The 14,339-nt window shown below is 36.9% G+C and overlaps 1 protein-coding gene across 2 annotated transcripts in view; it reads right to left on the reverse strand.

Moving 5' to 3' along the window:
- The window catches only part of sptlc1 (serine palmitoyltransferase long chain base subunit 1), a 31,889-nt gene that overhangs the window by 14,316 nt on the left and 3,234 nt on the right, over positions 1–14,339 (reverse strand). The window contains exons 1-5 of one of the 2 annotated variants that reach the window (XM_062972119.1): positions 10,188–10,282; positions 9,960–10,027; positions 6,778–6,871; positions 5,647–5,719; positions 3,076–3,208 (exon numbers count right to left, since the gene is read on the reverse strand). In XM_062972119.1, coding sequence (XP_062828189.1) covers positions 3,076–3,170 — 95 coding nt within the window. In that variant the 5' untranslated portion in view covers positions 3,171–3,208; positions 5,647–5,719; positions 6,778–6,871; positions 9,960–10,027; positions 10,188–10,282. Of the gene's footprint in view, positions 1–3,075; positions 3,209–5,646; positions 5,720–6,777; positions 6,872–9,959; positions 10,028–10,187; positions 10,283–14,339 lie in introns of those variants that run through there. The other variant, XM_003216413.4, reaches the window with a different exon arrangement.

A 14,339-nucleotide genomic window follows, 5' to 3' on the forward strand; every position in this document is an offset into this window, starting at 1 on the left:
TCAAGACTCTTACTGCTGCACTACAGAAGAAGGGAGGTGGGAATGTATATGAGCCAGAAGATTAATCAAATCATGAAAAAACCTTGTTGATAATTACTCTGAATATATGAATTTATTTTATTTATTTCATACATTTATATCCTGTCCTTCTCACCCCACACCAGGGGCCCCCTCAGGGCAGCCTCACAACTGGCAACCATTAGATGCCAAACACATATCATTAAAACAACAATTACAGATAAAACAAATAGTTAAAAACATCAAGTGTAAAAACATCCATTTTAAATTGCACAAGCTCAAGGTCATAACCTAAGGTCTGTCCATTGTCAGTCACATAAATCAATATAACCAGTATAACTAGTACAAGCAGTCTCCGAGTTACAAACATGCAACTTACATACAACTCCTAATTACAATGGGGATAGGACAACAGGGAGCGCGATGAAATCTACTCCTAGAAGGGAAATTCACTCCTGTATGAATTATCATGGGGAAAATGTGTCTCCACTGAAGCTTTATCACCAATCCTTATTTTCACAACAAGCCAAATTTGTCAAAATCCAATTATCACAGGGACAGAAAGTAAGCTGAAATCTTCTGAACAGAGCAAACATTACAGAGGCGTTAACCCTTCCCTATGCTATCCAAAACAAACAAATAATGGCTGGATTTACACTTTAAAATGTAACATACAAATTCAACTTCAAAACAAACCTACAGTTTGTTTTGAAGTTGCTCATATCCCAGGGACTGCCTGTACAGGACTTCCAGAATGATAGTCATGAAAGGCTTTATTATTGTGTTGAAAAGGTGAAAAGGCTAGAGCTTGATCCAGACATGACAGAGGTAGTATTTGTAGTACTGACAAACTGGGAAGTATTCAGTCTAGTTGGATAGGGAGATGCTCTCTTATAAAGTTAGGTTGACATCTGGGTTCTGGGTGTCTATGTAGTATAATGGCAAAACTACCCTTTACTATCTTTACTCAATATTGCAGCTATTCTCTTTTCTTGGAATCAATACTGTCCCTTGGTCATTCACATCCTAGAGTCTTCTGACATAACAATTATAGTGTCACTGCTTCATTCAAACTGATATAGAAACATCCAATCAAATCCTGGGATCTACAGTTTAGGGAGGGATATATAGAATTCACAGCCAGAAAGTTCTAGTTCTTCCTACTGAAGGACAAACTCCAAGATTCTACAAGATGCTGCCAGTTAGCTATAGCTCTGTAGTGGCTGGCTTTAGGCTTTACTTCATGCCCACTGCAGTGTCTGAAATATCCTATGTGGCAGGAAGGAAATAATATTATCTGTAACAGTGCTGAAACAGCATAATATCCTTTGTGGATAAGTTATTTTGGCTAAATTGCTGCTTGCCTTTTGAAGAACTGCCAAGCCATTTCTTTTTTAATGTAACTACCCAGATTTCTGATTTTTGCTGTCATTTTTGTAATTTTCTAACTTTAGCTATAAACCTGCTCTGTTATTTGTTATTGATTGTTTAGAAGTTAAATTATATTTTGTTATCTTAAAGGTTTTTAACTTGAAGCAAAATGAAGGTAGGATTGAAATTCTGAGTGTAGAGAAGGATGAATGAGTCATGGCTAATAATTCCAAGCCAATCGCTTTTTTCAATATATTACATGGATCCCAACATCCCCTTAGCCATGGCTTCAAATCCACACATATTTGGCAGTATGTCTTATCAGCCTCATTAGGACTTATTTCTAACAGGTCTGAGGTTGTACCAACTGGTCTAAGCAGAAAGAGCTCAGCCAGACTGCTTTAGATGAGCTTTTTGTTTCACTTGAAGCAAATTCCTTCTAACTGCATTTGTCAATTGCATCTCTTTTCTTGGCTGTAACTTATGGAGACACTGACAAAGCATGTGAACAGCTGTTAGTAATTTTAAAGAGTTTATTTTGAAGCAGCAATTGATTGTTAAAAGCAGGCAGTCATGTTAAAAGCATTTCGTAAGTGCATAAAATGGTACTTGAACAAGCACTTAAAATGTTATCAAGATACAGCATTGAAAATGACAAGATCAAATAAGCAATCTTAAGTTACGTCTAATTGAAATTTCTAGTGAAAATTGTGCATGATGATTTTCCAACCAATTGGAAGTTCCATTCCCATCTTTCCCCAAGGTCTTTTAAGGCAGTTCTGCACTTGTTAATATATCCAAATTTCTCACTTAATCATTAAAAATGGCTTTTAAATCAGGACAAAAATCTGATAATACATACTCACTAAAACAGACAAGAGAATCCTTTCATTACTACTAAATACACAGATTAGAAGCAGGAAATATCCTTTCCAAATTACAAAATCATACACAGAAGTATCAATGACAACTGGGTTGTACACAGATGTTGCCCAGTAGCTAGCAACAAGATTTCAGTAACTAGAAAAGGTAATACTACAACTGATGAAATGGTTCTCACTGAGATTATAAAATATACAGTTTATATGCCTGTATCTCTATGCACTTAGGGATACAGTGACACTTGGAAGAGAGCATGATGTGCACCTGCATGAATATATGGTCATAAATCGAACACTTTTATAATTGCTTTCCTAAAGGTTGCAATCCCAAACCCCTACTTCATCAGTATGAGCTCAAAGAACATTTTCTCTTAACGGGCTATGAGCACAAGTGGTCAAACAGTATAGGATGAGAAGCTCTGTCTTGAATTGTACAGAAAGCTGTTTGACTGGCAAATGAGAAATAGGCTATTCATATTAAGCACACACTTCCACACAAAGTTTTATGATTAAGAGACACACACATAAAATATAGAAGCTAGAGAAACCACTGCAAGAGTAAAAAGTTAAAACTACAGCAGCATCTTCTTTGGCTACTGAACTCACAGAAATGACTAGAAAATACTTTGTGGTTCACATGAATGCAATTCAGTACAGTAGTGAGTCAGCTGGCCCTCAAACTATTATAGCTTGTCTGGGAGAGAACAAAGAGAAGGAAGAAAAGGAAGCAGCAGAATGTCACTGAATTTCTGCAATATCTGCACCAGAAGTTTACTCTAATATCAAGAATATCAATAATACATACACAAACACAATGTCTCCTCGTTTTGAATAAGCAGGGATAGCACTGGCAATCGTAGCAAACCCATAGGAATATATGATAGCCTCCTCAGTTTTCATAAATTTAGCAAGCCGATCCTCCAATTCTAAATGTACATCTGTTTAAAAGACATAATTCATGCAATTATAAACAGAACATTCATGTTAACAGAGTCACAATGCCATTATTAACACTATGAATTCCACATTTAGCCACCCCATTTAAGAATGACTCAGAAATATTTTACATCCTTATGTTACTTCCGTCCACTTTAAATGCTAGCCTAGAAAGTAAGGGCACATTAGAAGTTGAGATGGCCCATGTTTGTAAGAGCAGCCAATCCATTGCTACAGTTGTAAATCATTCATTTGTACCAAAAATCATGTTTTTCCAGTTCAGGCCAGATATCCAGATGGAGATCTAGACAAAACATTGTTGACTCTGGACAAGGATAGAGTTTCACCCTTACTTTATCTCACGGTATTAAAGAAGTTGGAAATTTTACTAAGAAAAAATAAGAGGGAAGCATAGACAAAATAGATTTTATATAGTCAGCTATACAATCATAGCACCAAAAATACCAGTGATAACAGGTTTTGCCTTGTAAAACCCAGGCATTCTGTGGATCCTGTCATTTTTAATCCTTTGAATAAAACAAACTCCAACTAAGACTAGAACTTCTGGAAAGAGAGACCATAAGAAAGATAAGGCAAATGTTTAGGTTGGATGTATTGCTGGGCGTTCAGTGTTTGAGGGAGACAGCAGAGCAATGTGAAATACTATTATAACCTGTGATTAATCATAGACTGAAGGTTTCATAGCATGATTCGTACAACAAAACCTTCTTGCCTTAAAGCTTGGATTCTAGCCTTTTGATTGCTATAAAGATATAGCATTTTAATAATATCTGCATTACAGTGTGCAAAATAAGTAGCTTCAAACAATTCATCCAGAAATCAGTGCCCTCTTGTGGCCTCTTTGGAAAAAAAAACAACAATTTTTTTGAGCCAATTCCAATCTTTAGTTTTCTTCAGCCAGTACTTTCTATATGACATTTTTATAACCATGCCGATGAATTGGGCAAGATAAAGATGTGAGAGAAGGTTTGAATCCTAAGTTATATTATTGTAAGAAAAAACATTGTGGTAACAGTAATCTTCATCAAGATCACTGTAAAGATAACTGTAAAGATTCCCTTCTGCTCCAGCCTAGACAACTGCTGGGATCACCCTGCTGGCTAAAGGATTCTAAGGGTTTAAGAACCTGAAGTAACTGTTTCAATATTGCTAATTAACAGGAAACAATAAGTCCCTACATATATTTGATGTGTGACAGCAAGCATGCGTGAGATCAGGCCCGAGAAGGGCGAAAAGGAGGGTGTATGTGTGATTTGTGTGATGACCTTAACTTGGAATTACCATTTCATGCACATATTCTCTCTCTTAAGATCATCAACTGAGGTACAGTGCCAACAATTTAGTGAAGGATTATGTACAGACAAGGTGGCTTTGGCCTGGTCCAGTGTTGGTGTATGACAGATTGTAAAGAAAATGTGGCAATTTATGGTGTGTGTGACCTTCTGCACTCCCAATCAAGCATAGAAAGCCAAAGTGAAGAGAAGCCTGTTCTTCAGCTCTTTTTAGCAGCCCCTAAACCCCACAAGAGAGCTAGCATAGTGGGTGGTTTGAGTGTTGTTTAGGATGCTGCTACTTAAACTGTGGGTCCTAACCCCAAATGGGGTCCCCTTAGATTAATAGTGGGGTCTCAGAAAATTTGAACACAATAAAGGTTTTCTGAGTGTCACCTAGAGGCTGTTTTAAACATTTACACAAATCTGTATGCAGTGTTTTCACTCGACCCTGCAGAAGATGCTTCAGTTGTACTTCACAAAAAAGAAAATCAGGCTGTCAACAAGCCTTGCAAATGCTGATTTATTATCAGTAAATATTTGATTTGTATGCCTACTTTATATACCTACATACCTGAGGTCATGTAAAACATTTTCAGGATGAAAGGAGTTGCAAGTGGAAATGTTTAAGAAGCCTTGGTCTAGGATACTGGGAGACCAGTATTCAAATCCCTGCTTAGCCATGGAAACCTACTAGGTAACCTTGGTCAAGTCCTAAACTTTCAGCCTCAGAAGAAGGAAACGGCAAACCCCCTTTGTATATATTCTACTAAGAAAATCCCACAATATATTCACCTAAGAATCGCCATAAGTCAAAAATGATTTGAGGACAAACATCAACAAAAAAACCTCACAAATGTTATTTTCTCTAAGTAAAAAAAAGACACATAGACATTGCTCAAAATATTTTCTGGTAAGGAAACAACATTTAACCCTGTTTTTCAGCCAAAAAAACTTAGACAGACAAATCAGAAATAGATTTTGTCTGATTTTCAGCTGATTTTCAGAAATAGCATGAGGGTGATTGTTGGCACTTCACCACATTTTCCCTCCCTGGTATAAACATGTTGATGGTACTAGATGAAAAACAAAGGAAACTGTTCTGAGAGGAAGCTTATATCCATAAAGCACTGGCCTAAAATACTTACCAAAAGTTCCATAAAATCCTCTAGGGCCACAAGACCCAACCCCATATTTTGCCAGAGATGCCTGGGCTGCATTCTTTAAAGAAGCACAAAAGGAAACATAAATTAAGTGTAACTTTTCAGGAGAAATATAATAATTCCTAGTCTTTCCTCAATGGTAGTATTGACGCTTTCATATGATAGAAATCTACTCAAATACAAATTTAAAGGCCCTACATATAAAGAATCTTGAAGACATGGTTTAGTACAGGGGGCCCCAAACTAAGGCTCATGGGCCGGATAGAGACCTCCAAGATCATTTACCCAACCCCTGTCCTAAACTGTAGACTTAGGGTCACCCTAAATCTGAAACAACTCGAAGGCACACATTAAGAACAAACTTAATTAAGTTGATTATCCCATCACCCAAAGGCAGGCCCACACTTTCTACTGAAATACTGATAAGTTTATAATGGTTAAAATTGATTTTCATTTCAAATATTGTATTGTTTTTTCATATTTTTTTACACTACAAATAAGATATGAGCAGTGCACACAGGAATTTGTTCTTTTTTTTCAAACTATAATCCCTCCCAACAGTCTAAGGGACCGTGAAGCAGCCATCTGCTTAAAACATTTGAGGACCCCTGGTTTAGTATCTTATTGGATCATTGCTTAATGCCTCCATCAAATACATAGATATTTATCAGGACATTAAAAATTAGTAGTATGAAAACTGGATGGTATTATGGTTTAAGATTCAATGACAGTATTCTTTTTCCAGATAGAACAGAAAAGTATAGTTGGAAGCACTAATGGACAACCTACACCTCTTGGTCTAATTTTGGAAAACCTTTCTGTAACCCATTAATTCAGATTTCTACCAAGAGCAACAGACCACTTGCTTCAGATGAAGGAGGGCAAGAGAAAAAGAGTCAGGAAAAGAGAGGATGGGGGTCCGACCCATTCAATAATGAAACCTTTAATAGGAATTTAATATTGCACAACTACAACAGTTAGACCAAAGATGATACATAACAAAAAAGGAGTATTGCAGGGGCAAAGTTCATTTCTGGGTCGATAAACCATGGTTACATCAAAATACACCTTTGGAAGTAATACCTGCATTTCAACAGTCACTTGAAAGCCACTTACCTTAACCCTTTCATTATCCAAAAGGCCAAGAAAATTAAACGATGCAAAATTTATGCACTGTTTGCCATTCACAATAATTTTATGGGTTGGAGGCCTTGAAAAGATGAAAATTAAAGATAGATTTTCTTAGTAAATGGACATCATTTAATAAAATTAAACATAACTTTGCTTGGTTTTACACAGAACATTTGATTATGAGACTTGTGCCCTGCTCAATTCTACACAGCATTGGAGTTGCATAGTCTAGTTAAATACATGCAGCAACAGCAATAATTGTGCAAATTGGCCAATAACTATGGAAATATTTCCAGTTTACAAGAGGCTTGGGCAAATCATGGCTTGTTTGATGTTATTGGACCGCAACTCCCATCAATCCTAAACAGATGACACAATGGTGAAGGATGAGAGTGCAACAAGATCTAAGCTGTTCCTCCTGATATAAAAACTGACATCTAAATTTAAGTTGCTTTCTTTTTTTCTGATCACAAAAGGTAATGAGCATTTACAAAAAAACAACCTTAATATTACTAGCAGATGTTGCACTTCAAAGGTAACTACAATACTGCTGAAGTCTTTTAGAGTCTTTGGGAAATCTATAATGTATATGCATGTACAATAGAGTCTTGCTTATCCAACATAAACGGGCCGGCAGAATGTTGGATAAGCAAAAATGTTGGATAATAAGGATAGATTAAACGTCAAATTATGTTTTACAAATTAAGCACCAAAATATCATGATTTACTACAAATTGATAGAAAATGCAGTTCAATACACAGTAACGTTAAGTAGTAATTGCTGTATTTAACATCAAAACATTGTAATGTATTGAAAACATAGTCTACAAAAACATTGACCACTAGAAAATTGACTACAAATAAAGATAGAATTGCTGCCTAGAGAAACAGCTGTGGATCCGGTGGGAGGCAGTCTGCATTGGATAATACAGAACATTGGATAAGCGAAGGCTGGATAAGTGATACTCGACTGTATGTGTTTTTGTATGTGTGTGTGTATATGCACACAGACACACATATATACAGGCATGTATATAATGGGCCCTATGGATCCATAAGGTCCAGATTCATGACTTCCATCAGAAAATGGCAGTGACATGAATGTGTTTAAGTATCCACATATACCTTGCTAACATTTAATAATACAAATCATTATCATCCAGCTTTTTAGCATTCATGGAGGAATCCTAGAATTAAACCACTGCATATTCAGAAAGCTCATTGTGTTTGTGTATATACATAGCTAGATAACATATTTTTAATGTTTCCTAAAGTTGCCTAATAAAAAGACACTGGGTATACACATTATGCATACAACGAAGACAAAATATGTGGTAAACAAACTCTTAAATTTACCACTCAGGAAATTTTAGCATGGTTAAAAAGTCATTAAGTTTTATTACATGATTCATACAAAATGCAGAATGGATTGTACTTTTATGGAAGGAGAACTGGATCAGTTTGAAAAAAACAAAAAACAAGTAAGCATTCAAGGTGTGTGATAAAAAAAACCAATGAAGTAACATTAAATATGTAGGGCAGAAGTAGGCACTGTAGTGTTTCCCAGATATTTTGAACTTGCAAAGAGAGAGGCCATGATACATGTAGCCCACAACATGAAAGGCATCAGGTTGCCTAACTGTGATGCAAAGGAAATGACAATATTGCCTTGCAAGCATTCTGTATATGTTTACTGATGTGCAGTACAACTAGTAACACATATTGTGCTATGGTTTGCAGCTAAAAACATCCTAGAATAGAAGTTTGCTAGACACGAACACCTATCATCCCTCTATATTGACAACACTGTCTAGGGCTTATGGGTATATTGAGTTCTTTGTAAGAATTGCGATGGTGTAATCTTTTCTGCATTCTTTTAAGTGTTGAAGAGCTGGATAGTACAGTCTTCAGTGTCTACTAGGTGGACTAATGCATCCCCATAACCCATGACAACTGCCCATTCTTATACCAAGCAATCAGTAACTTCCTCTGTCAGTTGAGTTTAAATAACATCTATATCCTGTTACCAAAGATAACAGGAATCAGAAAAAAGACCCATGCATAGCATTTAAAAAAACTTAGTATATGCTTATTTTTTCTCTTTAACCACTTTATATAACTTCTGAAGAGAAAAAACAGGATTCCTAAACACATGTGGCCATACACATTAACAATAACAACATACTTCATGAATAAAAATCTACTACATAGCACAGAAATTGCAATTAGTCTTAGTCAAGTATCCCTCTAGATAGTATTGAATGAATCCAAGCTCACAAATATCCATTAATTGCTGAAAAATTCATGTATTAACAAGTAATTGTTAACAAGGCAAAACCCAAGTAATAGTATTGAATTCCAAAGGTGATATAAATCAACTAGGTTTATAACTAAAAGGATGTTTAGCAGCTCACAAATCTGTAGTTTTAATGTATTAAAAATTAATGTTTGATAAAGGTCACATTTGAGTTAGGATTTTGTGGAGAACTTGGAAATATTTTTTCTTTGGTAACAGATTCCAAAGTTATTCCAGAGCTTCCTCCTCAATGCAATCTTCTCAAACTCTAGTGCTGCCTCGCATTATAAAACATAAAGAAGCAACTTAAAAAGGCTAGAGGTTTACACACATGTATTTGGACCACATTCCACTAAAAACCTAATTCCAGGGTGGCATGCACAATACGTGACATTTTCAGATATTACTTCAGATTCAATAGCATTAATTATCATGAAATCACTGCAAGAGGAGCAAGAAGGAAAAGATGTAAATTTTAAATTATATGCTGGGAAGCACAGAATTAACTTGTGACAAAAGCCACAACTGAAACACCAGAGCTTGCCTTTCAACAGGCTTTAAATAGGTTTTTCACTAGGCCTTACTGATTATCTGGAGTTCTCTTTTCGCGATTCTTTATAATGACAAAAACTGCTGTAAAATGTCCAAAGCAGAATATATCAAAACTTCATCACTAGTAAATACTTTATTTGCTTTGTTCTGGGATTTGGAAAGCATTAGGGATTTTTGTTTTGTACTCAATGAAATTCCCTCATATTAACAAATTTAGATAAGCAGAGACATCTGTTCATAATTAGGTTGCAATTAGGCAAGCCTCTACTATCTATCAAGCAGCATGATGCAAAAGCTCATCAAATATTTTTGTGCCTACTTGAAGTATTTCTGAAGTCAAGTCGCATGCCACAATTTCAGCCTGTGCTGCAACCTGGTTCTCAAAATCTGCAGGAGAAGAAATCACAGTATTTCTTGAAAGTGTTCAGGGTTAAGGGCAATTATTACTTTTAACAGGAAGCAAGCACCCTTGAAATTAGCAGGACTGACTTTCATATAAGAGCTGGGTCGTTAACTCTGACATGAAATTTCTTCATTTTAGATTTACCCTGAAACAACATTGTAGTTGAGAGCTGGATGATCTTTTGAAACAGGAGGAACAAGAGGCTCTGGCTGCCATTCTTCAATTAGTTCTTCCTTTTCCTAAAACAGATAAACCAAAATATTGACCGTCATCCATCTTTTAGTGATGGCGATGAAATATTGTTCTAAGTAGTAGATGGCAACATTTACACAAAATTAGATCTACACTATATACTCATGTAAAACCCTTGAAAAGTTAGTCAAAAATCTAACTGGGTTAACTCATCTATGGGTCAATGTGAATACTCCACCTTAACTCTTATCAGAAAAGGAATTATCCCTTTCTCAGAGGAGAGTAGCAAAAGGCAAGAGCGTAATCTGTCCCAGGAAAACTTGAAATTCCTACTATTCTTTCCACCGTAGCACCACTTCTGGACTTTTGAATGTCTGGGTAGGGAAATCACAGCAAAAGCCATAATCCATAATCTGGGTCCCCAAAGCTGTCCTCAATGTATATGAGGTGTATTTAGACATAAGTATATACGATAATTAGATAGAGTTGAATTATGGTGACTGAAATGAGATACTTAGGATTCCAAGTTCCCATTTTATAATACTTCCACATATACTATGCATATTAATTATTTGCTACAACAATTACAACATACTGGTTTGGATTTTAGCTTCTATGCTTCCATATAAATCAAATTCTGATTATACAGCCAAGCAGCCTTCCAGAAGAGAACTTAGGTCAGTTTTTTTCTCGTCTTTTTTTTTTTTTTGGTCTGTTGATGGGTGAGATCATGAGAGTTGTGGATCTCTCCTTCCAGATGTGCTAAATAAGATCACATACTTTAAAGACTTACTTGAAGACTGTACATGTGTAACTGAGAATAAACCCCTTTCAACTGGATTTATTTCTGGCTAAAAGGTATATAGGACTGTGCTGAAATTGCTGAGAACTTTCTAGAAGTATGAGCAGTGAATGAAATATTGAACCACACTGATTGGCTGGTAGAAAAATAAAGGTTAAAACGTAAGTGTCACAAAGTTAAGAGACATAAACTAGGGCATATAAAACAGGAGACGAAGAAAATAAACTAGTTTGAAACGTGGTGCCGGAGAAGAGTCTATGGATACTATGAACTGCTAAAAAGACAAATCCTCGAGAAAAACAAGCCTGACTTTTCCCTAGAAGTCAAGATGACTAAACAGAGATTGCTGTACTTTGCTATCCCATGAAAAGACATGGTTCACTAGAAAATACGATAATGTTTAGCAAGGTCAAAAAAGTAGGAAAAGAGGAAGAACACATTACTGATGGATAGACTCAGACAAGGAAGACATGTCCCTGAATCTGCAAGATCGACAATAAGCTGATCTGTAGGCCCACTGAATTATTACAATAAAAGTAAAAGATATCCTTTCCTAATACAGTAGAGTCTCACTTATCCAACATAAACAGGCCGGAAGAACGTTGGATAAGCGAAAATGTTGAATAATATGGAGGGATTAAGAAAAAGCTTATTAAACGACAAATTACGTTATGATTGTACAAATTAAGCACTAAAAACATCATGTTTTACAACAAATCAACAGAATTTGTTGTAAATTTAAGAATTTAGAAGGGTAGCCTTTCACATGTTTGTATGAAACTTGGGTTTCATACTACTTCATGCGGTATTTTTGTTATGGTTGAGCCTTCTGGCTCCGATACTATGAGACGGGGTCGTAAGACTCCTCGAGAGTCAGACTCTTTTGAGGAGTGTGAAAGGAAACGGCTCCGGGACTTATTTGCAGAACCAACAGATGAAGACTCATTTGAGGGTTTTACCGAGGGAATGGAGGAAGAGATGGTTAGCTCAGAGGAGGATGATATGGAGTGGACTCGTGTGAGGGAGGATTTGGGTGCCACCGGCAATGATAGCATGGGAGGCGATTGGCGGGTTGCAGGATCAGACCCATGGACGGGCTGGAGGGATGGAGCGGGATCCACAGCTGGGGATGCTGTGGGGCGTAGTCAAAGGTGTTTTAGCTCTGATGAGGATGATGATGATGAGGCACCTGGAATTAGGATAGCAGCTGACAGCGATGAGGAGTTATGAACTGGGATAAAATGGGGTTTAGGATCAATGGCTAATTGCGTTGGGCAAGGTAATCTGGACGAACGCTTGGGCTCTTGTTGGGGAACTTCCTGAAGACAGGTGTGATTCGTTGCTGGATACGTAAGTTACCAAGGACACTGGGCATAGACGGCGGGAGGAACTGTGTGGGGTTTTTCTGTGCAACTTGTGTTTAATCTTGATAGCTTGGACCTCCGTCGTCTTTTTGACGGACATTAATTACCTACTCTGGATTGACGCTGGACCGACTGACTGACTACGACCTTGGACTATCCTTTCTGTGGCTATCGGTGGAACTTGTGGAACTTTAGACGTCTGCACTTGGCTTTCGACCTTGGACCGGATTGGGACCCTGCTGACTGCCGTTACCCTGATTGATGTGCCTGGACCCGGATTTCGCTCGTTGCACGGAGGAGTAAACAGCCTGAGTTACTCATCTGTAGCTTTTGAGTAGCAGAGAGGAATCTGCTGCCAGCTTTTTGTGTTTATTTTGACCTCTGTTTACCAACTTTTGTTTGTTTAAATTGCCAGGCTGAAGTAAGCACTTTTGATTTAATCCGGATTAAACTCCTGTTTAATCCGGTTTATCCTTTCGAACCGTTTTAATTCAAACGGAGCGGTTTCTGTTGCTTTTCACACTGAAGACAAGTGTTTGCCTAGTCCTTTGCTTCCTACGGGCATTTTTTAGTTCTGTAACTTTAATAAACTGTTGTACTCTATTTGGTGGCGTTCTGTCTTTGACAATTTTTTTTAAACATCTTCATTCACTACCATCAGACTATTCTTTTTAAAAGAACGTGTTTAAAGGCATATTTATAAAATAACTGAATTTCATCTACTTTAAGAGAATAACAGAACATCAAACGACATATCATACAAGGAAACTGAACTTAGCTGCCCAATAATCTAATATACCATAGTTCTGCCTACTAATTAAAGCCTTGTTTTAACTGGAAAAATATATACATGTGGCCCTCCATATTCTCTTGGGCTACAAACACCATTAGTCCAAATCGGCATAAGTAATAATGAAGGATACTGGGAGTTGCCAAAAGTTCTCCATCTGAGATGTGAGTGTCATTTCCTATCTTGGGAACTACTGAGTTAGAAGACAAACAAAAATATGTGGGCAATCCTTGACAAAAACTCAGCTGGTGATCTGGAGATATAAATGAAGCAATATAAGGAAATATATGGGCAGCCATAGTTATTATTCTGCTGTTGCTGCAATCGTAGAAGACATCATGCTTCAAAACACTTCTAAAACAATAACCATTACTATTAATTTCACAATTAATTTTCAAAAAATGTAAAAATCATCATGACATGGTCCACCAGGGAAAGTCCTGAGGGTTCAACTGGGACTAAAGGTGATCAAACTCGAGGCCCAGAAAATAAATTCATCAACTCTATTCTAGTTAGATCTGTGAGCTAAATAACATATTGTCGCACAAATGCCTCCAGCAGAGCTCTACCCAAAACGTTAAGTGAAAACTAGTGTTTAATCTAGAATTCCTAGTGTCTCCAGTGGATTTAAATAGACACCTGTTGGATGACATAGCAGCATTTACTGCACATGTGGGACCTTTATGGCCCTCAGGATCAAAAATGTTTTAAAGCTAGGGAGAAAGTTAATTTCTATTGATTTTCTGTTGTTAAGGACTGACTCTTTGTAGTCCAAAATGGCCCAAGGGGGCTTAAAAACATGGCAAAAACACTACTACAACTCACAGAATGTGTTTGGCTGTGAAAAATTTTTTTGGTGTAAGTGAGCTAAAATGTTCCAAGATCTCCCGGAAGGTTACTGAGATGTCCAATCTTAAACAGATGGTGATCTTGATATATTGTATCTTCAAATTCCTGGACAGATCAGGATCCAGAATCCTTCTGTTGCTTGAACAATGATTCACAGATACACCAAGCAGGGATATTAACCTGGGCAAAATCCTTTAAAGAAAAGCTGGAGTTTGGGCTTTCATTAAGAGCTATATTTCAGTATTGAGTAATTTAACCTGAAAGGCAACCACAGCAGAGCTCTGCCTAGTATTAAAGTG

This window comes from Anolis carolinensis, chromosome 2, assembly GCF_035594765.1.
Source record: "Anolis carolinensis isolate JA03-04 chromosome 2, rAnoCar3.1.pri, whole genome shotgun sequence".
NCBI lineage: Eukaryota > Metazoa > Chordata > Lepidosauria > Squamata > Dactyloidae > Anolis > Anolis carolinensis.